Source organism: Planococcus citri, chromosome 4, assembly GCF_950023065.1.
Source record: "Planococcus citri chromosome 4, ihPlaCitr1.1, whole genome shotgun sequence".
In the NCBI taxonomy this organism is placed as follows: domain Eukaryota; kingdom Metazoa; phylum Arthropoda; class Insecta; order Hemiptera; family Pseudococcidae; genus Planococcus; species Planococcus citri.
In genome coordinates, this window is record NC_088680.1 from 57,777,826 (window position 1) to 57,805,329 (window position 27,504).

At 32.6% G+C, this 27,504-nt stretch overlaps 1 protein-coding gene across 1 annotated transcript; it reads right to left on the reverse strand.

The window, feature by feature from the left end:
* Positions 1 to 1,068: 1,068 nt before the first annotated feature.
* Positions 1,069 to 27,065, reverse strand: LOC135842314 (UPAR/Ly6 domain-containing protein crok-like). The gene is made up of 4 exons (XM_065359709.1): positions 26,706 to 27,065; positions 24,696 to 24,854; positions 1,419 to 3,090; positions 1,069 to 1,236 (listed from the first exon to the last, which is right to left on the reverse strand). The coding sequence occupies exons 1-3, from the start codon at positions 26,776 to 26,778 to the stop codon at positions 2,876 to 2,878; spliced, it is 447 nt and encodes a 148-aa protein (XP_065215781.1). The 5' UTR covers positions 26,779 to 27,065; the 3' UTR covers positions 1,069 to 1,236; positions 1,419 to 2,875.
* Between the last annotated feature and the right edge of the window lie 439 nt (positions 27,066 to 27,504).

The window sequence follows — 27,504 nt, forward strand, 5'->3', positions numbered from 1 at the left end:
CTCGAACAAAAAATTTAAAAAATCGTTGAAAATTATTATTTTTTAAAAATATGAAAAATTAAAATCTCGGTCACTGATTCAGAGCTATCTATGTTATCCGCATTTTTTATCGACAGGAACTGATTTTCAACATCGCACTGTTCATTTATCACGAATCGTTTATTTTATAAACGAGATTAATCCGCATTTTCAACTTTCAAAGGAAATGAGAAAAGCAACTATAGCTTCCGTTGCATAATTTTTATGTACGACCATGGTGATATTTTAGGAATGTTGTTGATAATTTGTATCATGTTACATAGTTTCCAAATTACTCACCCCATTAGCATGCTAAAACGAACTTTGCTGCAGATTTCTAAAAAAAAAAAAATTGGAAATCGGAGAATGAGTGCTTAAAAAACTGCCTAATACGTATGGTGCTCAATTAAAATAGGTACCTATAAATTCAGAATTCGTACCGTTGGATAGTTTAAGAGAACATTCAAATTAAATAAAATTTCATATCTCAAAGCGAAACCAATAGTGTGCTACGCACATTAAAAATCCAAAATGAAAAAAAAATTGATGACAGTTTTAAAATTTAAACCATAAAATAAACAAAACAACGAATTTGAAAACATATATTTACTTTCGAATTATTCTTAAATGAATACCAAAGTGCATAGCTACATAATTATTATGAGAGTTTTTTAAAACAGGAAATGTTCAAGTAGACGAAGACGTACATATACGGTATTGAATAGGTATCTATTTTTATGAGAAATATAATTACTACTGGTACTAATCGCATCACCTACGAGTATATCATCGTAGAAAATTTAAACCGAGTTGCAACCTGCTTTATCGTAACACGTGGTACAATTTTCAGCTTTTCCATAAATGCTCAATTGAGAAGCGGAACACAAGCCATTGTCTCCTTCTTGAGCACAGACACGATGGATGATAGTTTCATTGTTTTCTGAAAGTTTTCAGTTAGATATATTTCGTTCGCAATGTAAATATTAAGTAGGTGTCTACTGTCTATAAGTAAGATAGGTGAAAATGCTTTTGAGAATCAGACAAACTTACCTGTTTTTTGCACTATTTTCCCACACAATGTGAATTTCAGATCAGATTTTTGAGGTGGACGAGGATCAATCAATCTACAATCATGCAAAGGAAGTGTTCGGTTATCAAATGGATCAGCACACGCAGGTTCAGTTTTGGAATTGCAAATCCAGCAACGAATGGAATTACCTACAAATACGATACGTTTTAACATATTTTATTGATAAAAAATTTGAATTCAAGCTACATGCCACACTCAATAGCATTTCTGAAAATTTCAAGACGAATCTAATGATGAGTTTCTGATGGAAATGTCAAATTAAAAAAATAAAAATTTTCACGAATCGAGATAATTGAAAAATTCAACGTACCAGAAGTGGTGAAAAATAGAATCAATCCCAGGACTGAAAGGGTGCAATATCCAGTTACGTTCATCGCTAGGCAGGTATGTACAAATTACGAACACAACAGTTGAAAATTCTATTGGTGATTTGTATCAATGCTTATTTACAATTAATTAAACGATAATAATTTTGGTCAAAAATTAACCAAGAACTTGTTTTCTATTTCTATATGTAAAATCTAATCGATTTGATGTAAAAACGAAAACAATTCGCTATCAAAATCATTTGGCGTTGAAACGAAACGTTCATTTATGATTTTAATTGGACTTTAACACCGATTTAGATGGGGAAGAGGAGCCAAGGAGTGTCTTAAAGATGGTCTTTTTAATCTAATTGCAAAATTTACATAACACTAACACCGAATATAATTTTAGCATCATCTACCTAATCGTTTTTCATTTTAATTGATCTGTCTCTTTTTATAATTCATTAAAACAGTACGTGATTGCCAAATAGAGTGTGTTCAGGTCCACGAAAAACTTTTTTTAGGTATACATACAGTCCATTCTAAATTCAGAGAGACCAGAAAAGATGAATAGTATTGAAAAACAATGCCCAGTATTAAAAAAATTTAAAAAAATAAAAAATATGTCTAAAATACCGTTGTATATAGGCAACTTTTGTATCATAGCTTCATTGCAAGTTGCATAATTGCATGCCTGAAAAATATAAAATGTAACATTTTTCAAATTTTTAGCGGATTTCCAACTCGATGAATATTTTTTTCAATCATGCAAAGAATAATAAATCGTGATCGATAAACAGTACGTATATTTATATTTTTTTAAAAATCATAAACACGTGTTAAATTATACAAAAAAAAAAAAAAAAAACATATTATAACATAAGATTCTTAATAATAAACTTTTAATTAAACCATTTTTTTGGACGGATTTCTGATATTGTAATCATGAATTCTCAAAATTTGCGTAACACTTAAAATACCTATACCAACTCTCACATCTGAACAACGGTGAGGGTTTCACTGAGATGAAATTTTCTTCCTCTTTATTGCAAATATTTATTGTAAGAATTCTACCAATCGTAACAAAATAGGAAAATAAAATAACTTCTCTTAATACATAACGTCCTTAAATAGAAAAAAAATTAATCAAATTGACGAAAAAAAGCGTTTCAATTTTATGTCTTTGGTACCAAAGATGTTTTAATTGTTTTTCATCGATTCGCTTAAATAGCAATTAAAGTCGTGAAAAAATTATAACGAATACGAAAAATTATATTTACAAATATAAATAAAATACACCTTAACTCGCGCTTGTTTTTTTGGTTTTGTTTTTAATGCAGACATACCTACCTCTTTCTCACGTACAGCATCACTGAGATTATAGTTTTACAGAATAGAGAAAGAAAACAAATAACATGGTTTTTTATATTGTACAGAGACGATCGTAATTTAAGTAGACTTATAAGATATTTATTTTTGTTAAAAATATGATTACTGGTCCGACTACTGCGGAGGTTATTTGGAACAAGGCAGGTGCTGAGTTGCAAAGATCGGTGGAGCAGACGCTACAGTGTTCGACTCTTCCATAAGTGCTGAGTTGATTGACGGAACATGGTTCGTTTTCACGTTCGCCTTCCTGAGTGCAGCTACGAGAGACGAATACTTCGTTGTTTTCTGAAATTAAAATAAATTAATTATTAGTAGACATAAAAGTAGGTATAGGTAATTTAGTAAGTGTATTTTCTAGGGTTATAAATGAATTGCTCATCTAGGTACGATTGTGAATGAAATTACACACATCTACCGAAGAAAAATATAAGTAAGTAGACATAATTATTCATAAATTATCTGACCGAGGGTGACTTCGTCATCAATGCATCAAGGGGAAAATATACGGGCGTTTGTAATTATCCCAAACGTAAGATATTAAACCTATTTAATTTCTCTAAAGCTTCTTAATGCGATGAACGGGTACATAACGTATGATAATAAATTCGAAGAAACGTTATCGAAGCTTTGAAAATAATATTTATACTCATCATTACGAATGTGTTGCTCTCTAGCTCCTGAAATATTCCAGAATATGCAATTTTATTAACATTAATTCAACTTCACAATACACATGACGACGAACTTGTTTGAAACGTGATAAGGATGACGGGGAACGAAGGGCAGGGAAATTACTCGTATTTTGTATTTTTCAAGTAAAAAGATCCAAGTAGGTGATTCATATTTTCCGACTAATTCTTTGAAAAATAAAAAATACCAATTTTCTTTCGACTCTTCAAGAAAAACAATTTTATTTTTTTACGTAGGCAGAAGAATTAAGATTATTAGGTAGGTACCTACCTTTAAACATTAACTAGATAACCCGTTTTTCGCGCATACTGCGCTCCTCTTCTAGACGTGAATTGTTCATTTTGAAAATTTTGAAAGTTTCTTTTTTCGCCTGTAATTCCCAAAAAGTCGTGCTTTTTGCGAACATTGTTATTGTTGCTTTTTGCCGGAAATTGTGAAAGTTTATGGCTGTTTTAATAATTGACAGAAAAAAAAAATTGTTTCAAAGCAAAAATTCCAATAATTCTTACTTTTTCATCAAAAATAACCCAAAGCGTAAATTGTTCTCTAAAATATCCTGAAAAGCATCACTCTGTCATCGCTTTATCATTCATTAAAATAATGTCCTACTTTTCTACAAAAATTGAAAAAAAGTATCAGCTTTCTTATAACAATTGCCTGAAAAGTCATGGTTTCATTTAAAGTTGGCAAAAATTTAAAGTTTTAGGCAAAATTGCGAATTAGGCTACCTACTTATCACTTTTTTAGCAGAAGTTGCTGAAAAATTCCAAAAATACTTGTTTTTTTCCTACAGTTGAAATGAAACTAACACATCGGATAGGATCTAATACCACATAACTAAAAATGTCAAAGTTTCACTTAACTTTGACCTGGAACTTTTTTAAGCTTTCTTCAAAACTGTGAATGTGTCAAAATGTATTTTATGGCAAGCTTTTTCTAAGCAAACTATGAGTACTCTAAATATTGGTTCGGTACTGGAGAATACTTCAATAAAATACTTACTTGACACAATTTTAGAAATATTCCAAGATTTCCGAGTCAAAAATGCAATTAGGAATTTCCTTAAAACGTGATTCTAATTTTGTCAAGGACTCATAAAAAAAATTCAACCCCTCAGTTGAAAAATCTAAACTCCTACATATAACAGTAGAGATTTTCCCAAATAGTCCGAAACTTGCATAAGTTGATGAAAAAGTGAGATGCTAGATATAACCACTCCAGAACTCAAAAAAATGAAACCATGGTTCCAGGATTAATTTTGATACCCAATGTGCTAAAAATAGCACTTTTTCATGTGTACATCAACACCGTTGTTTTTCTGTTTTGAGCTATTTAAAAACTTTTTAAAGCTCCCTTCAGAAACTTTTCAACTTTTGATAAAAACCATCACCACTAAAGTTTAAACGCTATTTTTAAATTAAAATATTATTGAGTAGTAGAGAATACTGATTGTATGAAGCTTTTTCATGTTTTTTAAGCTTTAGGATTTCATTTAAGCTTTCTTCAAAACTGCGAATGTGTCAAAATGTATTTTATGGCAAGCTTTTTCTGAGTAGACTATGAGTACTCTAAATTGGTTCGGTACTGGAGAATACTAATTTTTTATGTCATATCTGAAGCTTTCTAAAAAATTTTCAGCTTTAAGCTTTCTTCAAAATTTCACGAATATGGTCAAAAAGTATTTTTTGGCGAGCTCGATATAGGTAGACTATACATACTTTAAAATATTCATTGGGTACTGGAGTATTCTAATTTTTACATCATATCTGAAGCTTTTTGAACTTTTTTCAGCTTTAAGCTTCCTTCAGAATTTTGCGAATATGGTCAAAAAGTATTTTTTGGGGAGCTCTTTTTAGGGAGACTATACATACTTAAAATATTCATTGGACACTGGAGAATTTTAATTGTTCTTATGAAGTATGACGCTTTTTGAACTTTTTAAAGCTTTAAGCTCCTCCATGACTCACCCCACAACCTCACCAAAAAAATAACTCCAGATTCGAACTCTACGACCTCGAAAACATATCAATCGACATATCACACAATAATATAAGAAACATTTGACATTTGAGCTTTTTTGAACTTTAAGCTTTTTTTCAAAACTTTACGAATATGGTCAAAAAGTATTTTTGGCAAGCACATTCTAGGTAGGCCATACATACATTAAAATAGTTATTGGGTACTGAAAAATTGTAATTGTTTATGTCATGTATAACGTTTTTTGAACTTTTTCGAGCTTTGAACTTTTTCCAAAATTCTACAAATATGGTCAAAAAGCATTTTTTGGCAAGCTCTTTATAGGTACACTATACGTACTTGCGCGTATACATCGACACAGTCATTTATACTGCCCTGAACTTTTTGAGCTTTTTGAAGCTTTTCAAAGCTTTAATCAGAACTTTCCAAAGTTTTGATACCACAAACCCACCAAAAAACTGACTCCAGATTCGAACTGTACGACCTCGAAAACATATCAATTGACATATTACACAATATAATATAAGGAAAATTTGACATTTTATTACACAATATAATATAAGGAAAATTTGACATTTGAGCTTTTTTGAGCTTTAAGCTTTTTTCAAAACTTTACGAATATGGCCAAAAAGTAGTTTTTGGCAAGCACTTTCTGGGTAGACCTCTTAAGTAATTTAAAATGTTTATGGGGTATTGAAGAATTCTAATTGTTTACGTCATGTACAAAGCTTTTTCAACTTTTTCGAGCTTTAAGCTTTTTATAAAACTTACCAAATATGGTCAAAAAGTATTTTTTGGCAAGCTCTTTCTAGGTGGACCATACGTACTTTCGCGTATACATCGTCACGCTTGTTTATACTGTATCAATTTTTGAGCTTTTTGAATCTTTTGAAAGCTTTTTTCAAAACTTTTTGAACTTTTGACCAAAACCTGCACATCTACGGGTCAAAAGCTTATTTTTGAGACATCGTCGAACAAAATCGGTTCGGCGGTTCTTCCAAATGAACGATCACAAAAAAAACACCTTGCTATTAATATATAGATATTGAGCTTTTTTTGAGTTTTAAAGCACAAATTTTTTGTGAACTTTTTTCTTCAACATTTGACTTTTTTAGATGCTCTTTCAAGGTATAATATACGTACTACTTACTGTGTATACGTCGAATGCGCTACGTATGGACAAAAATCAATTATTGAGCTTTTTTGAGCTTTACGGCGCAACTTTTTGAACTTTTGATTAAAACCTGCACATCTACGGGTTAAAAGCTTTTTTTTGAGACTTCGTCGATCAAAATCGGTTCAGCCGTTCCTGAGATCTCGCTGTCACAAGAATCCGGTCATAATCTTAATATATAGAATAGATATAGAACCAATTGTTGAGCTTTTCTGAGCTTATGACAAAAAATTTTTGTAAGCTTTTTCTTTGACATTCAACTTTTTTTTATGCTCTTTCAAGGTATAATATATGTACTACTGTGTATACATCGAATGCGCTAGGTATAGGCTAAAATCAATTATTGAGCTTTTTTGAGCTTTATGGCGCAACTTTTTTATGAACTTTTTTCTTCGACATTTGACTTCTTTTGATGCTCTTTCAAGGTATAATATACGTACTTCTCTGTATACCTCAAGTTGGCTACGTATAGACAAAAATCAATTATTGAGCTTTTTTGAGCTTTTAAGGCACAACTTTTTTGTGAACTTTTTTCTTCAACATTTGACTTTTTTAGATGCTCTTTCAAGGTATAATATACGTACTACTGTGTATACGTCGAATGCGCTACGTATGGACAAAAATCAATTATTGAGCTTTTTTGAGCTTTACGGCGCAACTTTTTGAACTTTTGATTAAAACCTGCACATCTACGGGTCAAAAGCTTTTTTTTGAGACTTCGTCGATCAAAATCGGTTCAGCCGTTCCTGAGATCTCGCTGTCACAAGAATCCGGTCATAATTTTAATATATAGATTTAAGCCAAAAATGAACGTTTTTCCAATATTGAACATTATTTTTAAATCAACAGTTTTCTAAAGCTGGTAGTACAACAAGAAATTAGCACAATGAAATACTTTCTGAATTTTTCACCAATGTTTCAAAAATAAAGCTATCTTCCTCCTCACAAAAATTAACTGCCCGCCATATTATATTAAATTGTGTTTTTTTTTCATCGATTGTTATTCTTCAAAAGATTGCAGTTTTTTAATGAATTTTGTAAGTTTAACACTCGTAAGATTGATAATTCATCATTCGTTTTACTCACAGACTCTAAAATTTCCAAAACCTTTCCAGAAAATTGGAATCTTGGAAAATCTCTTATGTTCTCCCTTCTCACAATTTCCGTATTCGATATCAAAATAAACGTTTATTTACCTTTTATACTTATCATTTTGCCTTAAAAATGAAAAAGATCTCAAAAAACTCACAATTTTCAAAAATCCTATGTTTGGTACCAAAATTTCTGCTTTGAACAACGCAAATATTCCTGAAATCATTTATTTTCTCCAAAAGTGAAAAGTTAAGTTCACAGGAAGAGATGGAAACACAAAATTTCCAACATTTTAGCGTTCGAGATGAATGAAATGACTTGGAATTGGAGTTCACTTAATTGGTTGTTTGATCAAAGTTGTATAATGTAGATGATCTTTTTAAAAACATTTCATGTAGGTGCCTTCAAAACATATTAATAAAGCAATTAAAAGGAAAGACCAAAGGGGGGGGGGGTTCAGATATTTCAAAAAATTGTAATAAAAAACTGATGAACGACTAGCATGTTTCAGTAGAGCATGTTAGAAAAAAAAAAACAAGAAAACTTGCATTTTGAGGGGGAAAATTAGAAAAACTTATTTTTTGTAAAAAAAAATCACAAACTTATTTCACAAAAATTTGAACCAGGCCATATCACAGAACACAATTTTTTATTTGACAAATTGAAGCTTCGAAGGCCCTTATTTGAAGACTTCTTAAACTCATCAGAGCAATTTTGTTTTTTGCTGAATTTCAAAGAGAGTAGAAATAAAATTCAAAATCAGTAAGTAACTAGTTTCACGATGAATACAAAAGTATTGGTTGTAACTAATTTGAAGAAACTGAGTTCAAATATTGGCTTATTTCATGGATTTGAATCTCGCTAAGACAGAGGTTACATCGACGATGAAGATGTGGATGAAGATATCAACTCAGATAGTCCGGCATATGACAATATGAGTAATTTTGCACCCCCCCCCCCTACCGATCCTCCGGGACAACTTTTTTCTTAAAGGGGACATCCTAAGGAACATTTTAAAGCAAACTTGTCCAAAAAAAAGTTGGTCTTACTTACAAAATGGCGGCCATTCTGATTGACAGGTCAGCCGAAATCGCAGATTTTGCGTTTCAACATAGGACTTGCACGAAATTTTTCAAACCTTACAAAGGTAGATCGAAAGATTATGCAAAAATTTATCACCTGTCAAAATTCCAAGTGCTGAAGTGCGTTTTTCGATTTTTGGTGAATTTTTGAAAATCCAATTTAGGCCAAAAATGAGGGGAAAAATCAAAATTTTACCAAATTGACCAAGAAAGCTGAAATTTGGGATATACCCTATTTTCGACATGCCAAATCGATTGGAAACGGTTTCAACCCGTTTTGAGCAGTTCTGGAGCCTCCAGCAGATTTTTGAAACTTGAAATTCCCACAAAATTCCATCAAATTGGAGTTGTAAAGCTGAAATTTATTCTAAAAACTAATTTCAATACGCTACGAAGTACTGCAAGTGAATTTCAAGTCGTTTTGGAGCCTCCAGCGACTTTCTGAAAATTCCTGAAGCCTCCAGCAGATTTTTGAAACTTTAAATTTTCAAAAAATTTCATCAAAAATGGAGATGGAAAGCTAAAAGTTACTCTACATTCCAATTTTAACACGCTCTGAAGACGACTTCAGGTGGGTTCAAGTCATTTTAGAGCCTCCAGCGACTTTTTTGAAAATTACTGGAGCCTCCAGTAGATAGATATATAAAAATATTTGAAATGTCGAACATCGATGATCTTACTAATTGAAGTCTGAGCAGGTAAGCGCAAATACCCATTTATTTTTTAGATTTTATTCCTCAGTGCCCTCTGAGCCCCAATCCCCTCCAATTTGAAAAACTGAAAAACAGAGATGGAAAACTAGCCGAAATCTATTAGCTAAAAGCTGAAAGTCGATGATTTTTGGGGTTTGGCTTTAAGAATTTGAAAATCTTAAAGCTAGGTATATAAAGCTAAAGTTTTACACTTTTTTTTTAGAAGCTATGCAAGCTAAAGCCAAAAATTTCATCTTTCAGCTTTCCATCCCTGCTGAGAAGGGTGACGTCAGATTTTTCATGTCGATATTTCAAGTTGAAATTAAAAATGAGTTCAAAAAAGTTGATTGCATGTAAGTTGACGTTTTTTAGCAGCTAAAAAAAAACTCGAGGAGTTGAAAATGAGCAAGTATAGAAATCATAGGATGATCATTTTCAATACATCAATGCCTTTCTACTTCATCAGATTAGAGAACCAAACAATTTGTCAATAATAATTTCAACATTTTTTGAAATTGATAGATCAAGGCCTGTATATCGGATTTCATTTGTAATAAGCAAATGTAGGTAATCTTGTATTTCAACTCTGTAGGTAGCACTAGGTACCTACCTATAATATTTCTGTATAGTACAGATAGGTATTAGGTAAATATGCACTATATAGTTGATAATTACATAGGTAGGTACTTAAAACTAAAATAAACAACCTGAAAAACTGTGAAAGTTTTAGTTCAATCGATGCGATAACTGTAGATCGTAATATCAAAGAATGATCAACCGTGATACGAAACTAATCATGTCCAAGGTATATTAAAATCAACTGCATTTATCCAGCATAAGCATAACTCTGTAGAGTATTCGGTAAATAGAGAATTCATTCTAGCAAAGAATTTAATAACACGGAAGAGTGAAGTTTAACTCTTGGCGAACGCGTATTATTACACGGTTTCGCGGAGATAACTCAGTGAAACCGAGCTAAGCGTGTACTTAAAAAAAACCCTATACCTGCCAACCGATTACCGTTGGAAGATTTTTAGGCCTACCATACGTAGATACATAAGACGCAAGCATCTCCCGTGTCCTCAAAGTACCTATACTAAAAAAACGAAAAATTAAATGAAAACGTGAAAAATATACTCTAACGGCTACCTTGTGTCCGAAGATGACGCAATATAAAGTCTCTGACAAAAAATTTATGTCATGGTATAATTATCTCGTTAACTGAAACCGAAACGCACGAAAATATATTCGCGAGCTGGACGTAAAAAAAACATATGTATCAACCTACAACTACAACTACAACTACCTACGTTGAGAGTTTGATGCGTAATTAAACTCGTTTACGTAATATTTGATGTGTACTTTTTTTATGTACAAAATACAAACGTAGGTACCTTGATTCGAATGTTATTGTTTGAAGGGTACACAAGGTGCAATTACCATTATACCTACGAGTAGGCATACTTGCTGATGAATTTACGTGTTTTATACACTTTTTACACACACGTGTTCCTGGCGATTTTCTCTTTATATTTTGTCTGTTGTGTTTTGTTTTCGGTCAAAACCTCGAACTTCCTATATCACGAGTTTATGATGAGGTGCATTTTGCGGTGAGCAAAATATGTACATCGAACGGGATTGTTCAAGATTATAGTATGTGGTAACTTTATTTTTGTCAGTGGTCTTCATAGATCAATTTAGTAGGTACCGTTATATGTGGTGAAGCGTATCGACGAGGACACCCAAAATTCACTCAAGATTCGCCACGGGGATATAAGTCGTACTGGAATGATTGATAGGTACACATCACGAGAAGAAATATATTATACAGTATGTATTGATTGTGGATCGTTTTGTAGAAAACAATTGAAATGAAATTTTGCTCACGAAATTCACCAAGTAGAGGTATTTTAGTGTACGAAGAAATCGAACGTGATCTTTCAAATGTAAAAATGATTTTTGGAAGAACTTAAGATCTCAGAGAAGTAATTTCTTTACACTGGAGCAGTATTCGGGGTTTTGTGAGTGACGTTGAAAAGAAACTTGGAAAAACATCCATTTTTTGGACTTTGCTTCACAAGTTTTTGAACACGTTAAGTTTTTTTTTCAAGTCGTATTTTTAAATGATTTATGAGAAATTTTTCAGCCATTGGACAGGTAAATATTTAAAAAAATTATCCTTATATTATTTTATGGGGTAAAAATTCTTGATTTTTATAGTCTAATTGAAAATAAAAGTAAAAATATTTCAGTCTCTCTAATTTTACTTAAAGGGCCAAAAGTTGTGATGTGATTTGTAAAATGATATCCTAAGTTGGAAAAATAAATTTTGAGATTAAAAAAAGTCACTGGTTACGACATTTGTCACCTATAATAAGACATATTTTCAACACTGCAGTCAAATTGAAGCGAAATACCCAAGTCAAAAAAAAATCTTTTAACAATTTTTTGGTTAAGTATAAATTTAAAACTTCCCCATTTTCTCGAAATTTGTTTTTTTTTCATTGCAAAATTTAATTGTTGGGTGATAAATTTATGATCATTCAATAAGCTAGGAAGGGGTTACCAGCGGGATCATTTTTAACCAAAATCTTCGAAATACAGTTCATAAGGTTCTTTTGTAAGTTGTAAGTAAGTGAGCCTGATTTATTTTCATAGGATTCGTTATCGTCGTTCATCGTTATCCTATAATTTCATCTTCCTTTCTCGAATGCAGTTCAGACGGATGTCCGGAACAAATATCGTATTCAACCCGATGATATTATCATCTCGATAAGAAAAAAATACCTAAAAACTTTTTTTTTTCAATCGGGTCATCAAACTTCCTTCACACGGTTCACATCAATTTTTCCCTCTTTAATTACAAAAAATCTCAGGGATTGAGGTGAAAATTAAACACAATGATGGTCTTGATGAGCAAAAATAATTCCGTTCATTTTCAAAATTGGTCTAATCAATTTTTTGAAATTTTCCCAAAATTTAACAAATACTCTCAAATACCTTCAATATGATGAATAGGAAAGATCGCAAAAAAAAGTTGGCGGATTTCGACCAAATTTTAGCAGAGACTTTCATTTTGAGTTTAAAGTTACGCAGAAAAATTTTTAGTCCTGGAAGTGCCCTTGATTGAAGATTCGGGCTCTCAAAGAGAGAGTATTTTCTAAAAAAAATGGTCATTTTTTTCACTCCTGTCACTATCCAACCTGATTTGAAAAATGATCCAGTCGTAGGTACCTACTTTTCTAAGATTTTACACTTTGCGTCGATCGATGTTATTGTCGTCAAAATCCAAGACTACTTTTAGGGTTCTACCAAATGATTGAAAATGTGCAAATCACTTATTTTAGGATACATAATAACTTCGTGTATTGAAGATTTTTTCCCTCCAAATATTTCGCATTAATTTAACAAAAATATTGAGAGATATCATTCCTGAAACTAAAAAAATTTTTTGGAACGCAGTAGTGCCAATTTTTTGATCATATTACTGCATGACTTCAAAAAAACGAGAAAAATAGCCAAAAACTTACAACATTTTTTTCATTTTTTAAAGTTTGCAGTAATGACAAAAAATTGGCACCACTGCGTTCCAAAATATTTCCCCAGTTTCACTAATGGTATCTTTCAATTATTTATGCTTAAAGTGATGCCAAAACATTTGAGAAGAAAAGATTTTCAAAACACGAATTTAGGTATCCAAAAATGTGTGATTTCCAAATTTTCAATTGCTGAGTAGAAATCTAAAGGTGGTCTTGGATTTTTACGTCAATATAGCCATACTCATAGATCGACGCATAATCTCGAAAATACTTTCATCTGGGACTGGGTCATTTTTTCCCAAGCAAATAGCCCATTTTTTCTCCTCTTCAAAGGCATCATCGGAGCTAAAAAATTTTCTGATGACTTTCAACTCAAAATGAAGGTCTCCGCTGAATTTGGTTAAAATCCACAGACTAGTTTTTTTGAAGGGGAGGGGGGATTCGCCTTAATGGGAAAAGTCGAAATAATGAACATTTGGAGAACAACTTTTGAAACATAAGAGGGCTAAGGATCAGAGGTAGATATTTGAGCATTGAATTCGTGATCTGGAAAAATACTTAACAGAGGCCCAGTGATTCTGTAAATTTGTCGAAATTATGATCGTTTGAGCATTGAGGGGGGGATCGGTATTTCATGCAAACTGCGATTAAATCAGCATTTTCTTTTAAATTCTCCCCTTTTCTCATTTGTCAAAAAATCTTGAAAAATGGAAGTGCTTTAGCCTTTAACCTACCGTTTTTCAAAAAAAAAACAAAAAAAAAAACAAAAAATGCTAGAAAAAATGAGGTACGTACCTAAAATTTTCAAAAAGAAATTCTCAATCTTTTTTCTCACTTTTTCTAAAACATGTTAAAAAAGAATTTGAAAAATACAAGGTTTTTTCAATTGAATTAAAAAAATTTATCAATATTCTAGTTGAGACTTTAAAAAAAAATAAGATTGGAGTCAATGCCTAGCAATGCTTTTTAAGAAAAATCGTTTTGAACCTCTCGTGGATGCAAATACTAATGGTGAAGAAGAGGAACCACCAGAAACAAACAAACTACCTAAAATTCCGCCAATTGTTCTATATGAATAGGTACAGCAATTACCTCTCTGTAGTTAAAGAAATCAACAAAGTGGTTAAAAAGCCATACAACACCAAAATTCTTAGGAAATTGCTAAAAGTTCTTCTCACTGACGTCGATGACTTTAGAAATCTCACAAAGATTTACGATTACGACAACAACAAAACGAAGTACCACAAGTACCTTTTACTTAGGTACCTAAAGATCGGGAAGAAAGAATCTCTGTTGTTATCAAGGACATTCCTATACCTATCTATTACTGAAGATGAACTTTTGGAAAGACCTGCTCGTTATCAAAATCTCTTGAATGTATAAAAGGAATCTCCCAATTCCAGTCTGTTCAATGCTCGTCAAAAATAATGAAATTGGAAAGAAAGTCTTTGATATCTGTCATATTCCCACTTGACAAGAGATTTGCCAGTTAAGCCGAAATGTCGGTTGATTTTTGCAAATTTGCCGTTTAATAGGCGCGCAAAAATGACAGTAAATTTGCTGTAGAAAAAACGCCGGTTAGAAAAAGCTACTTTTATAAAAACAGCCATTTAAACAGCCGTTTTTGACCAGCGAATGGCAGAATTTTTTATTTGCCGAACTGCCGGTTCTCACAAATCAGCTGTTTTTTATTCACCGATTATGCACATGCGCAATGGGTATTCACAACTTCTTTTTAAAAAATTGAATAAAAGTATGAAGTGCGGTACATGTATACCGCTTGAAAACAGAAATTTTCACGATGCAATGATAGCTGCGTGGTTAGAGCATTGGATCGTCAAGCGGGAGTCCTGGGTTCGATCCCCACTTGGGCTAGAAATTTTTTGTAGATTTCAGGTTTTTATGCAGCGATTTAATGCATTAGGTATTTAAAAAGCAGCCGATTTTTTCCTGGCGTTTTTTTAATGGCAAATTTACTGTCATATGTATTTGAGCTGGCTTTTTCACTGGCTTTTTTTATCGGTGAATCTATTGTCAAGTGGCAGGCGCGGACTGGCCCTACCGGGATACCGGGAGTTTCCCGGTGGGCCCCTCCAAAAAAAATGGGCCCTTGGGGTAGACAATGGGCCCTCGCGAGCAAAAATTTAAAATAAAACATGCAAAAATGGACCTTTTCTGTTTTTTGGACTACTTTTTTCAAAAAATTTTCGCTCTCGCTTCGCTCGAGCAGTATCAAAATGCTTCTCATTTGCAAGGGTGCTGTGTAGATGAATTTTTGAAGAGTAACTCGTCAAATGGATTTTTGGGGGGAAGTGGAAAATGTTTCCCTTCCCCCCTCAAAAATTGGAAAATTTTTCTCTTCCCCCCCAAAAAATCAATCTTGTCTCTTACATTGCAAAAATAGCTAATGCACGTTATTTTTCTAAAAAATTTCGCCCTCGCTTCGCTTGGGCTATATCACTTTACTTTCCTCTGAACAAAGTAAGAAGAGAGAAAAATTGACTTCTTCCATCAAAAATAATGTTGTTTTACTCTTGAAGAATTATGAATTTTCAAAAGCTTCAGCTCTCGCTTCGGATCGCTCGGGCTTTTATGGTCGCTATTAGATATGCTCTCCTAAAGACAAAAAATTTTAAAGCCATGAAAACAAAGTTTAAGTATACCTACATCATCAGGAATAGTATTATTTTGCACCTCATATCATTACTTTTTCACAGCTTTCACCCTCGCTTTGCTCGAGCTAGATCATTCTCCCTTTCTTTTCTCTGGCCGAAGTTGAAGGGTCGAAAAATTGACTCCTCACATCAAAAATAATAGTGTTTTACTTCTCAGGAATTGTGAATTTTTGAAAGCTTTTTCCCCTACTTCACTCAAGCTTTTACTCCTATTTAAACAAATAAAAGATACTTACCAATTGTTAAAAAAATTTGAAGCTATGAAAAAATCAATTCTTTGAATAAAAAATGTCTTTTTTTGCATTTTGAATAATCAATTTTTCACAGCTTTCGCCCTCGCTTCGCTCGGGCAGATCTGAATTCTGCTGCACAAATTTTCAAACATTTACTAGAATGGAAAAATGAACCCAAGAAATTTTATAAACATATCTACTCCATTAATGTAGATTTTCAATTACCTACACTTAAATAGTTATTTAACATTTTTGGTTCTAACTTCCATTCTTAAAAAATGGTTCGAACAATCTCTGGCAAATTTTGTTGAGTGATGGGGGGTGGGGTTGAGTTTTACTGTGAATATGGGGGGGGGGACTCGTCAAATGCTCAGGGGGATCACAGCACCCCTGACTCATTTGAGATTTCCCGGTGGGCCCTTTTGACCCAGTCCGCGCCTGTCAAGTGGGTTGTTTTTCATGCAAAAGTTCAGATTGAGGAACGCAGCAGATCAAAGAAAATCATCCAGTGCCAGCGATGCCAACACTATAGTCATTCTAAAAATTACTGTCGACTGAATGCTCGTTGTGTTAAATGTAAAGTAGGTACCTATGTATTTTGTGTATTTATGTAGTCTAAAAGGGCTGATCCAAGTAATAAATCATCATCTCAAGTTTTCGAACGATTGGAGCCTTGCAAACGCCTGGCCCAATGAAAAATTATTCTCAGTAGCAGAAAAGAAGTTGAAAAGTACCTATTAATTTGTCGCGAGGCTCAGAAGCCTAAGACGATCTCCCCCCTCCCGCTTCCTCAATCATATCAAACCTTAGTAAAATCTTCTTCAATATTCAGCAACTGTATCTTCAACTTTTTCTTGTGATTCGTCATTCGTCCTGTTTATTATGTCATGTTCTAGAATTTTATTTTTAATGATACTGCCACTCACCCCCCCCCCCCCCCCAGCACACAATTGAAAAAAGTCACCGTCTCCTTTTTAGCCCCTCGAAAAATTTCCATCCATTCGGTACTCGATTCACTATACTAAATAAATAAATAAATGTCTTGTAGTAAGTAGGTACCTACTCATAAAACATTGAACGTGCTTTCAAAACCCTCGTGCGTGAGTTTCTTTTCTACTTAAATTTACGACAGTATCATACCATTGCTTATCGATTTAGAATTATATCGATGCTGAAGTTAACGACTGATCGTATTGTCAAAACATATTTACAATTGCAACGATGCCATATGTTAAATTAACATAATAGGAGCAGAACTTCTCGAAATAAATGATGTCGCATACGTTTACTCAAATGTTTTTTCGCTGGTAGCATGGAAATACCGGTAAGACCTACAAAGCACGTACTACAGATATTCGACATTCGAAATCGAAAATTTTACACTCCCACATGTGCATTAAAAAAATAAAAATTATCCAGTCGTTATGTTGTAGGTAGAAAGAGGCACGTGTACTTAAATATATTTTAAAATCCAACAACAAAGTTACGAGTATCACCTTCAACTCGAATAAGTATTGTTGCAAACAGCGTAAATTATGTTAAAAATACGAACATAATACAATAATTTCGTAATTATGAAACACACAAGTTGAATTCTTTTCAACGTTCGCCTAAACCGCTATAGGTATGACTACGTATATGTAGTGTGAAAAATGCACAAGCAAGCGTAGGTGTTTGTCATTCGCGTGTGATATTGCTAGGTAGGCACAAATGAAGAAATTTTGCTCGTGAAAAATTCCAGCACATTTCTCGTACAGCCATACACTTACACACGACGTACTATATTCGTATAATGAACTTATATTCTCATGGAATTCGAACAATATTACATTATAGTATCGTAATGTAAGTGATAACACACCTCAGACCATATCAATTCTTTTTCTTCGTACGAGTTACAGGGTCATTGAGCATATCAATTTTTCCAATTCGACATTGCCCATTGCCTATTTGTAAAATAACCAATGAAAAGCATCGTCGTTTACATTCATTACCAACAGAAGCTAATACATATGTAGTATTGATTTTCTAGTATGAAAAATTTGGAAGAAGGGGGAATCAAAGAGGAAATGTTTTCCTCATTATGTCCTTGATGGCATCCTGCATTTAGTTCTGCATGCGTAACTTAACAGTTTCGTATCATTAATTATTTTCATTTAGATACACGTATATAGATAGGTAGAGGTACGTACTGTTAGACCTACTGTAAAATCTTTTCGATAGGAAGTCGGTTGTTGTGGTAATCTAAGTGTATAATTTTTGTTTATTTACAAAGAGTTTAAATTTATATATTTATACGCACGCTAACTAATTCTCCACCTTACTGCTGATGGAGATGAATTACGCAATTTTTTTGATTGAAACTTCAATCATCGATACATTTGTATAGACAAATAGGCGGATCAGAATCTGATTTACAGTAACGACGACTATAAAACTAGGTTAGGATTCTATTTACAAACATTTTGTTCAATTTCAAGGGCAAGGAAGTAGCGATGATACATCGGAACGTGACAAACTTGACGCTGAAATGCGAAACTAATTAATTAAACAAGCCGTTAATTAGCGTCGAATTTGACCAACAATCGCGAAAAAAATATTGGACAACGGTGACGAAAATTCGTGAATCATCGAGCCCTTTTTCTCCGAGTAAATATGACTATACCTCCTTGATACGAGCATGGACCGGATACGAGGCATTTATTCGTATTTTTAATGTGGCCATAATCCGGAGTAATTATTTTGATGATTTGTCCCTGCATTAGATATAGACTGCTTGATAGAGGAGCCACAGCCACCGCCGCTCCGGTTCCAAATTAATAAGTAGGTACTATAAAATATGGTTTACCATTCTATGTACAGACATTAATGCGGCGCACCACCAACCACCAGTTTAATAAAAAATAATTTAGAATTACTTAGAATACGAAATGACGTTAATTGAATCTCTTGTTAGTATAAAATGCCTGCTTATGTCTTCGTATATAGTTCGTATACCGGCCGTAATGACTTTTGAATGGTTAATTAATTTATGGGTCATCAACGCGTGCTCCGGAAGACGTAGGTGGTGTCATCTTTTATACGGACTGTCTAATTGTACCAGAACATGTGTTCCTTTATTTGTCTCGTGTGTTTTTTTTTCACCAATAGCTCGCCCTCCACGATTCTCTAAGTACACTTATACTGTTGATGGGCATTTTAAAAGGATTAAAACGATGTTGGAGTTTTTTTTCAAACAAAGTTCAACGATGTGAATAATGTAGCTGGCTATTTTAATTAAGCACGTGCGCGAGATTTTCCATTGAATGCCGTTTTAGAGTTCAGATGCTGGGAGAGAACAAGGAGAGGGGGAGGGGGTGAAAAGGCTATACTAATTTCGACTTTTGGAGGTGAGGTGGAGATGTTGGAAGAAAGCCTTTTTTTGTCACTTCTTTTTTGGAGACACGCTAATTCTCAAAAGTTGTAAATCCATAATTTTTCGTACCCCCTCCCTACTCCAAACATCCAAAAGAATTGATTTTTGTCTTATCTGCTTTAATTATAGCCCTATTTTTGTTCCAAAATTGCCAAACAAAAGTTCTGTTTTTTGCTACATTTTCAGAAGTCAAAAAGTGTCAATTTTTGGTAAAATAGTCAAGAAGTAGGTACCTATCCATTTTTGGCACAATCGTTCAAAAGTGTCCACTTCTATTAAAATTGCCAAAAAGTGCCCATTTTCTAGGTAAAATCGTCAAAAAGTGCTAATTTCTTCCAAAATTGTCGAACAGTCCCGTTCTTGCCAAAATTACCCAAAAAATACTGTTTTTACCAAAATTGTCAAAAAATCCCCATTTTTTGTTAAAACTGTCAGAGAAAGTCAGTTTTTGCCGAAATTGCCAAAAAATCACTTTTTTTTGGTCAAAATTATCAGAAGAGAGTCAATTTTGGCGAGTTAACGAAAATTTATAATGTTTTTTCGTCAAAATTCTCCAGAAGTAGTTTTTTGTTAAAATTGTCAAATGGTCGTAATTTTTGCCAAAATTGCTAAGAACTTTGTGCTCTTCCTGCCAAATTGTCCAAAAAGCATTGATTTTTGCCTTGCTTGCCTAAAAAGTTTTCTTTTTGTTTTAAAGTTTGCTAAACAAAAACTTCGGTTTTTTACAAAATTTCTAGAACAGCTTCTTTTTTCTGTCTTTTATTTTTCCCCACAAAAGTGCAATAAAATCAATCAAAAAATGCCAAAAGTTCTGATGAAACATCACAAAATTGAAAAAAATTCTGCAAAAACGATCGAAAAAAATGTTTCAAAAACAGTGTCAAAAATTGATAAAATATAAAATAATTTGAAAAAAAACAAATTGGAAAAATTGAACAAAATTAGAAAAATATATCAAATTGCTGTAAAAACAGTTCAAATCTAGGTACCAAAAGTTGATTAAACATTGAAAAACTCAAGAAAAATCTTGCAAAAACGCCCAAAAAAGTAACAAAATTGATGAAAATTACAAAAAATTAATAAAGTAGCTATCTTCAAAAAAAAAAAACCTAAAAACTGTAATTTTTGACATAATTAACAAATTGATTGATGTAAGGGAAAAGTTGCTTTAAAATCTATTTAAATATTATAAAAAGAGTTGAAAACTGCTAAACGTTGAAGAAACATTGCAAAGTTCGAGAAAACCGGTATCCAAAAATGCCCAAAAGAACAGAAAAATAATCAAAAATTACAAACAAAAAAAATTGGAATAGAAACTTGTTGAAAGCTGCAAGATAATAAGGTACAAAAACTTGACCAAATAATTAAATAAAATTGGAAAGAATTGCTTGAAAATTTGTTAAAATGCCATAAAAAGTGTTAAAAACTGCTAAAAGTTGAAAAAACATTGAAAACTTTGAGAAAAATGCCACAGAATGTGCAAAAAATGAAAAAATTGTTGAAAATTACAATAAATTGATTAAATTTTATCAAAATAAAATGAAGTTTCGCCAAAGTTACGGAAAATATCAGAAAAAGCAGACAGTAAAATGTGCATAAAATTACTAAAAAAATTATTAAAAATTTATGAAATCTCAGTAAGATTGAAGAAAAATGTCATATAAAGAGTTGAATGTTTAAGAAAGAAGGAAAAACAGAATAAAAAACAGCTGAAGATTGCAAAAAGTTGATCAAATTCTATCAAGATATGAGATGGAATTTTCAGATTTTGCAAAAATTCCATAAAATGACATAAAAATTAGTAAAATGGACACTGCCCCATTGAAAATTATATCTAGTCAAAAATTGATGAAATTTTAGCAAATATGGAAGAAAATGTTGCAAAAATTGCATATAAGATCATTAAATTCTGTTAAATAGTATAAAAGTACTCAAAAGCGCTTGAAAATGCATAAAATATGCGGTAATTTTGGCAAAAAATAAGAAAACTTTAAGAGCTATGATTCTCCATCTAGCTAACGTTGTTTTTCAAAAACTACTGTCATTTAAATCATGCAGATTCAAAAAAACAACCTTAGCGTTTAGGATTCCGTATCTGGCTAACGTTGTTTTTTAAAAACTACCACAAAATAAATAGAGCCACGTGTATATTTGAAAAACCACCTGGGGGGGGAGGGTCGTGATTTTCTATTTAGCTAAAGTTGTTTTCTTGAAAACACTGCTATCAGTTGAATATGTAGGTCTATATTTTTAAAAACACCTTAGTGGTTAGGATTCCGTATCTGGCTAACGTTGTTTTTTAAAAGCTACCACAAAATAAGTAGAACCACGTGTATATTTGAAAAACCACGTTGGGGGGACATGATTTTATATTTAGCTAACGTTGTTTTCTTGAAAACACTGCTATCAGTTGAATATGTAGGTCTATATTTTTAAAAAACACCTTAGTGGTTAGGTTTCCGTATCTGGCTAACGTTGTTTTTTAAAAACTACCTTAGAGCCACGTGTATATTTGAAAAACCACCTTGGGAGGACATGATTTTATATTTAGCTAACGTTGTTTTCTTGACAACACTGCTATCAGTTAAATATGTAGGTCTATATTTTAAAAAACACCTTAGTGGTTAGGATTCTGTGTCTGGCTAACGTCGTTTTTTAAAAGCTACCACCAAAAAAAAAAAAAAAAATAGAACCATGTGTATATTTGAAAAACCACCTTTGGGAGTCATGATTTTCTATTTAGCTAACGTTGTTTTCTTGAAAACACTGCTATCAGTTAAATATGTAGGTCTATATTTTAAAAAACACCTTAGTGGTTGGGATTCCGTATCTGGCTAACATTGTTTTTCAAAAACCACCTCATGGGGTGAAGATTCTCTATCTATCCAACGTCGTTTCTCAAAAACTATTCCAAATGGATTTGAATAAATTTAAAGAACCGTCTTTGAGGTTATAATTCTCCTTATACAACTAACGCTGTTTTACAAAAACCGCCCCAAATAAACGTCTATACATATGAACAAAATCTCAATTTTCTTTCAAGTCGATTCCACTTTACCCTCTCCCCTCCTAATTTCACCGTTCAAAACTACAAAATAAAGTAGGTACCTAGGTATTTACCAGGATTTGGTTCAATGTTTACAATGCTCACTCAAAAAACTTACATAATCAACTGCCTACCACGTGCTCTAAGGTAGATTGATCCTTGTTAAGTAACTAGATACCAATTCGATGAATAAACATGTAGGCCTAATTGTTACGAACAAAATCATAGAGCGTGAATTTGAAACCAGATGCAGATCAATACACATTGCTTCACACTTCTCTGTTCGTAAACCGACAAACATCGCTGATCATCTACCTTTGTTTTATTCCATTTATACAGGGTGTTCCAGAATAACCTTTCACTTTTGTTTTATTAGTAGCTCTGAGAGAAAAATGGTTGCGGAAATTTTTTTATAACCAAAATGAAGTAGAAATGTGCCGTTTTCAGATCATATATTTGAGTTTTCATTATAAATTATGTTTTAAAAATTATTCCACCGAGATGTTTTCCATCATTTTTGACACAATCGACCAAACGTTTTTTAAAATTATTGAACACTTTGTTGAGCATTTCTCTTCTAATCAGTCTTGATTCACGAATAATATTATCTAGGAGCTGTTTCAGAGTCCTAGGATCATCTTGATATACTTTTGACTTGAGGTAACCCCATAAAAAAAAATCACATGCTGAAAAATCAGGGGATCGAGGTGGCCATGAAATTTCTGTGTTCAGCGAAATTATTCGATGACCAAAATGCTCACGCAATAAAGAAATCGTTTCCGTCGCGGAATGACAGGTAGCGCCATCCTGTTGGAACCAAGTAACTCTATACTTGTGTCTGCGTTTCAATTCAGGAATGAGAAACTCGTTTAACATTTTGCGATACCTCTCACTGTTCACCGTTTCATCAAACACATACGGTCCCACTATACCGAATTTAGCCACGCCCATCCAAACAGTCAACTTAGCGGAGTGTAGAGGTTTCTCGTGTATTATCATCGGATTCTCTGTCGACCAGTAGCGCATATTTTGTTTATTCACATCACCGTTTAGATAAAAATGAGCTTCGTCAGTAAAGAGTAACGAGTTCAATGGAATCTCACCAGTATCAATTCTTGTAAGCATATCCTCGGCAAATGATTTTCTTCTCACAAAATCAGTTTTTTGTAACTTTTGAATGATTAAAATCTTGTATGGATGGAAACTGAGGTCTTCAGATAAAATTCCTTGCAGAGAAGTTGGTTTGATTTTTAAATTTAATGCTCGTTTACGTATTGAAGTGGTAGGGGTAGTCTGTACTGAATGCCTTACTCGGTCCGTTGTTTCTGGCGTTCTTACTGATCTTTTCCGACCTGTAGGCTTATGTTTACAAGCATGAGCAGTTTTCTCGAAGTTTTTTACCCATAATTTCACTGTTGGCCTCGATGGCACTTCACTTTTACCGGTAAGTTTAAAATGTTTGCGGAAGGCACGAATTGCACTAATGTACGAGTCATTATTTTTGAAAAAGGCCTTTACGATAAAAGCGCGCTGCACAGCCGTCCACTTCTCCATGGTAAAAAATAACTACTGAAACATAATTCGGCATGTGTTGGCTACCTGGAACCGCTTTTACCATTCCCCTAACACCATTTGAACGCAGATCAGTGCTCACCAAAATGTGAAAGGTTATTCTGGAACACCCTGTATGTAGGTGTAAATTGAAATCGAAAATATGCGTAGGTTTGTCTAAATTTCTATATCGGTAGGCGCTAACACCGACTCAATTATCGCTTTGTTGCTGATGAATTTTATCCATATTTCCCGTCAAATGTACATATACATATGTAAATAGGTAGGCAAAACACTCGTTTAAAATAAATATTAATTCCGCTAAAATAATAATTATTGATAAAACGTTACTTATGTCGCGCGATTAACAACACTTCCTCACCTATGACCTATCGTATGTGAAAATTAAGTTTTATAATGACATAAAAAAACACCCAGGCACCCACCACCCAATATACCCAGTTTACCTACAAACGTAAATTTTTTCCCATGCTAAATTAAGCAAGGTTAAGCTGATAAAATATGCTGCTGATTCATCGACGACGACGAGTAAAATGAACTTGAAACTTAGGCTTTACTTATACAAATTTCAATAGTATAAACGAGCGGATAATTATTCGAGACGGTTTTTTCATTTTTTTTTTTTAAATACACGCGCAATTTCATTTAACAAAAGAAAAACATCGATAACAATAACAAATATATGCTTAAATAAGTTACTTACCACCGCGATATTTAATTTTTCTGCAAACAAATCTGATATTTGAATTGGGGTAATATCCAGAGTTACATTCTTCGTGTCTAATAGCATCGGTGCTGTTGAATGTGTCTCCGCACCTCCTGTCTATTTGCGAGCTGCAGAACCAACATTTGAAACCGTATCCTGAAAAAAAAATTATCGTAATGTATTCTTAGACATGTAGATATCTACGTATTACCTTGGAAAATTTTTAATTTATGAAGGATTTTCATTCTAGTTTTTTCCACGAAAAAGGTAGTAAGTATGTTTTTTTGGTAGGTAGTTAGGTTGGTACCTATACGACTAGGTACGTAATTGTTGGGAAATTCATTATTTTGGACTTGGGTGTATTTTTGAATGCTCGTGAAGGTCTCTTGGAATTTTTTTGGTGGATTGAAAATTATGTAAAAATTTAAAAATTAATTTCTTTCTATTTTTATACCTATACTGATCTCTTCAAATGATTCAGTTTGCATTTTTTTACGTGTTTTAAAATTCAATCAAAAATTTAATTAAAGTATTTTCACAAAAGAAAATTGATTGAATAAAATTTTTTGATGATATCAAAACTGAGTATGGTGGGATTAAACTGAAAAGGGAGGTAAATAGCAGCTTTCTGCTTGCCCTAAACTTTGAATTGGAAAAAAACTGGTTCTTGGTGGACTTAGTTAGGAAGATTGAAAAATTTGAATTCGAAGTGTGAAATTAATGTTTAAAGATCGTAATTGTTTTTGGTTTTTTTTTTTGGAAATTTTTCCAATTCCAAGTTGAAGAGACAAGGGTTTGAAAATTTTTTTAATGAAAATTTCTGAAATAGACCCCTAGCTCCCCCCAGAGATGTAAATTTTAAAAATAACTAAAAAAAAGTCTCGTGACAAAATAGACTATTTTCAAAATTGAAGGAGCTGTATGGGCTTATAATTTCAATACTTTCGTTGCACAACTTTTTCAGTTTTCAAGATGAGTCATTTTGTATCTAGAATTTTTATTAGTCAACATTTGAAAGTTTTCTCAAAATTAATGATAAAAATCAAAACTCAATTTTACAAATTTTTCAAAAATAATGATTTTTTTAGTGATTTTTGACCTTTATAACTCCTTTGATTTTGAAAATAGTCCATTTTAATAGAGGAATTTTTTTCATTAACTTGAAAATTTATGCCAAGATTCTCCTTTAAAACTGTAATTTTTGGATAATTAAAATTGCGACTCCTTTAATTTTCAAATAGGCAATTTCTAAAATACTGAATTCAAGGTAACTCCATGAGACCATTTTGACAAGATATAATTGGCAAATTTTTGTTCTGATCAGTGATTATCACTTTCGATCAGTCTCATAGGGAAGAGAAAGAGGGCGAAGAGCAGCCTCTCCTCCCTATAAGTTAGTGAAATGAAAAACTTCAAGTAAGAAAAATATGAGACCCTGAGATAAAAATTTACGAAAATAGCCCAAAAATTCAAAGTGTCTGATCTCCCCAAAAAAGTAAACTTCAAATTATTTTACCATTTTTAAATTTTATAGGAAATTTCATTTGCCTTTGATGCAAAATTTCAAGGTCTGAGCTAATTTTAAAAAATTAGAAAATCCATTAAAGATATATTGTACCTATGGTACTTTTCTTTTTCATTTTGAAAAAATCTGGATTTGAATTTTGATAGTTTTCTTTGTTTTTAAAATGTGACTTGATTATCAGTTTCAGCTTGTGAAGTGGAACACTTTGTGTAGGTATTTTTTTAAATGAAATCGTGTAAAAAAATTGACACACAAAATTACTCACAAAGTTTTCGTGTTCAAGGAATTGGGGAACGAATTTTTCATCAAAATATTTACCAATTTTTGCAAGTTTTGTTGATTGGAAAATCACCTTTCAAAAAGCTATACTCTTTTCATTTCTCAATAAAAAAAAAAATAGAAGAAAATGATTTCAAAAAAATTGTACCTACGTATTCTAACGTAACATAAGACAATCGATAAAATCGAATCTCTGTTCTTACCTGTTTGAATGGAGGAAAACATAACAGCGGCGAAAAACGCGAAAACCAAACAATTATACGACATTTTACTCATTTTACAAAAAAAATGCTTAAACACAAGAAAAAAACCTTACAAAACTAAATAATAAAACAATTAAAAAACAACGCGGCGCGAACCAATACGACGAAATTTAAATTTGGCGGGAACAATAAATGCAAGTCGACGACAAGTCCTGTTTCATCACACTTGAAAACTGCATCTATGTATTCAACTTGTCCATTGAGAGAAGAATCGCGTCGGAGTCTCGTGGCGAGTCTCAGATCACCCCCACTTTAGGTGTTTTTTTTACTACTCGCGATGAACATAAGCTACGACTATTACAGTGATAGCCTATAGTATGTACTCTAATTATCAGAATCTGCGTGAAAAGTCATTACAGTTATTTATGTGTGACTCATCGTGTCAATTCTATAACGTAAAGTCGGGGGAAAAAAGGAAACAGGGTCAAGACAATAAAATTTTAATTTTCGAGTTAAATCTGACTGACGAATAGGGAATAGAATATTCGAGGAGAAATCTGTCCAATGAGTTGGCATAAAATTACATTTTTCCGGTTTAATTTCGCGCTTCGGTTTTTAATTTGGGTTTGATGGAACACGTGCAAATTGTAATCGAGTGTGTTATGTAGATGTTGGTAGGCAATAGGCATATCTGATAGCGAACGTATGCGAATTTTGATTGATGTTTGATGGGTTTTTAAACGTCTTCATTTATTGCGCGTGATATCGATGGAAATATTGAGTATGGATTCGTAGTATG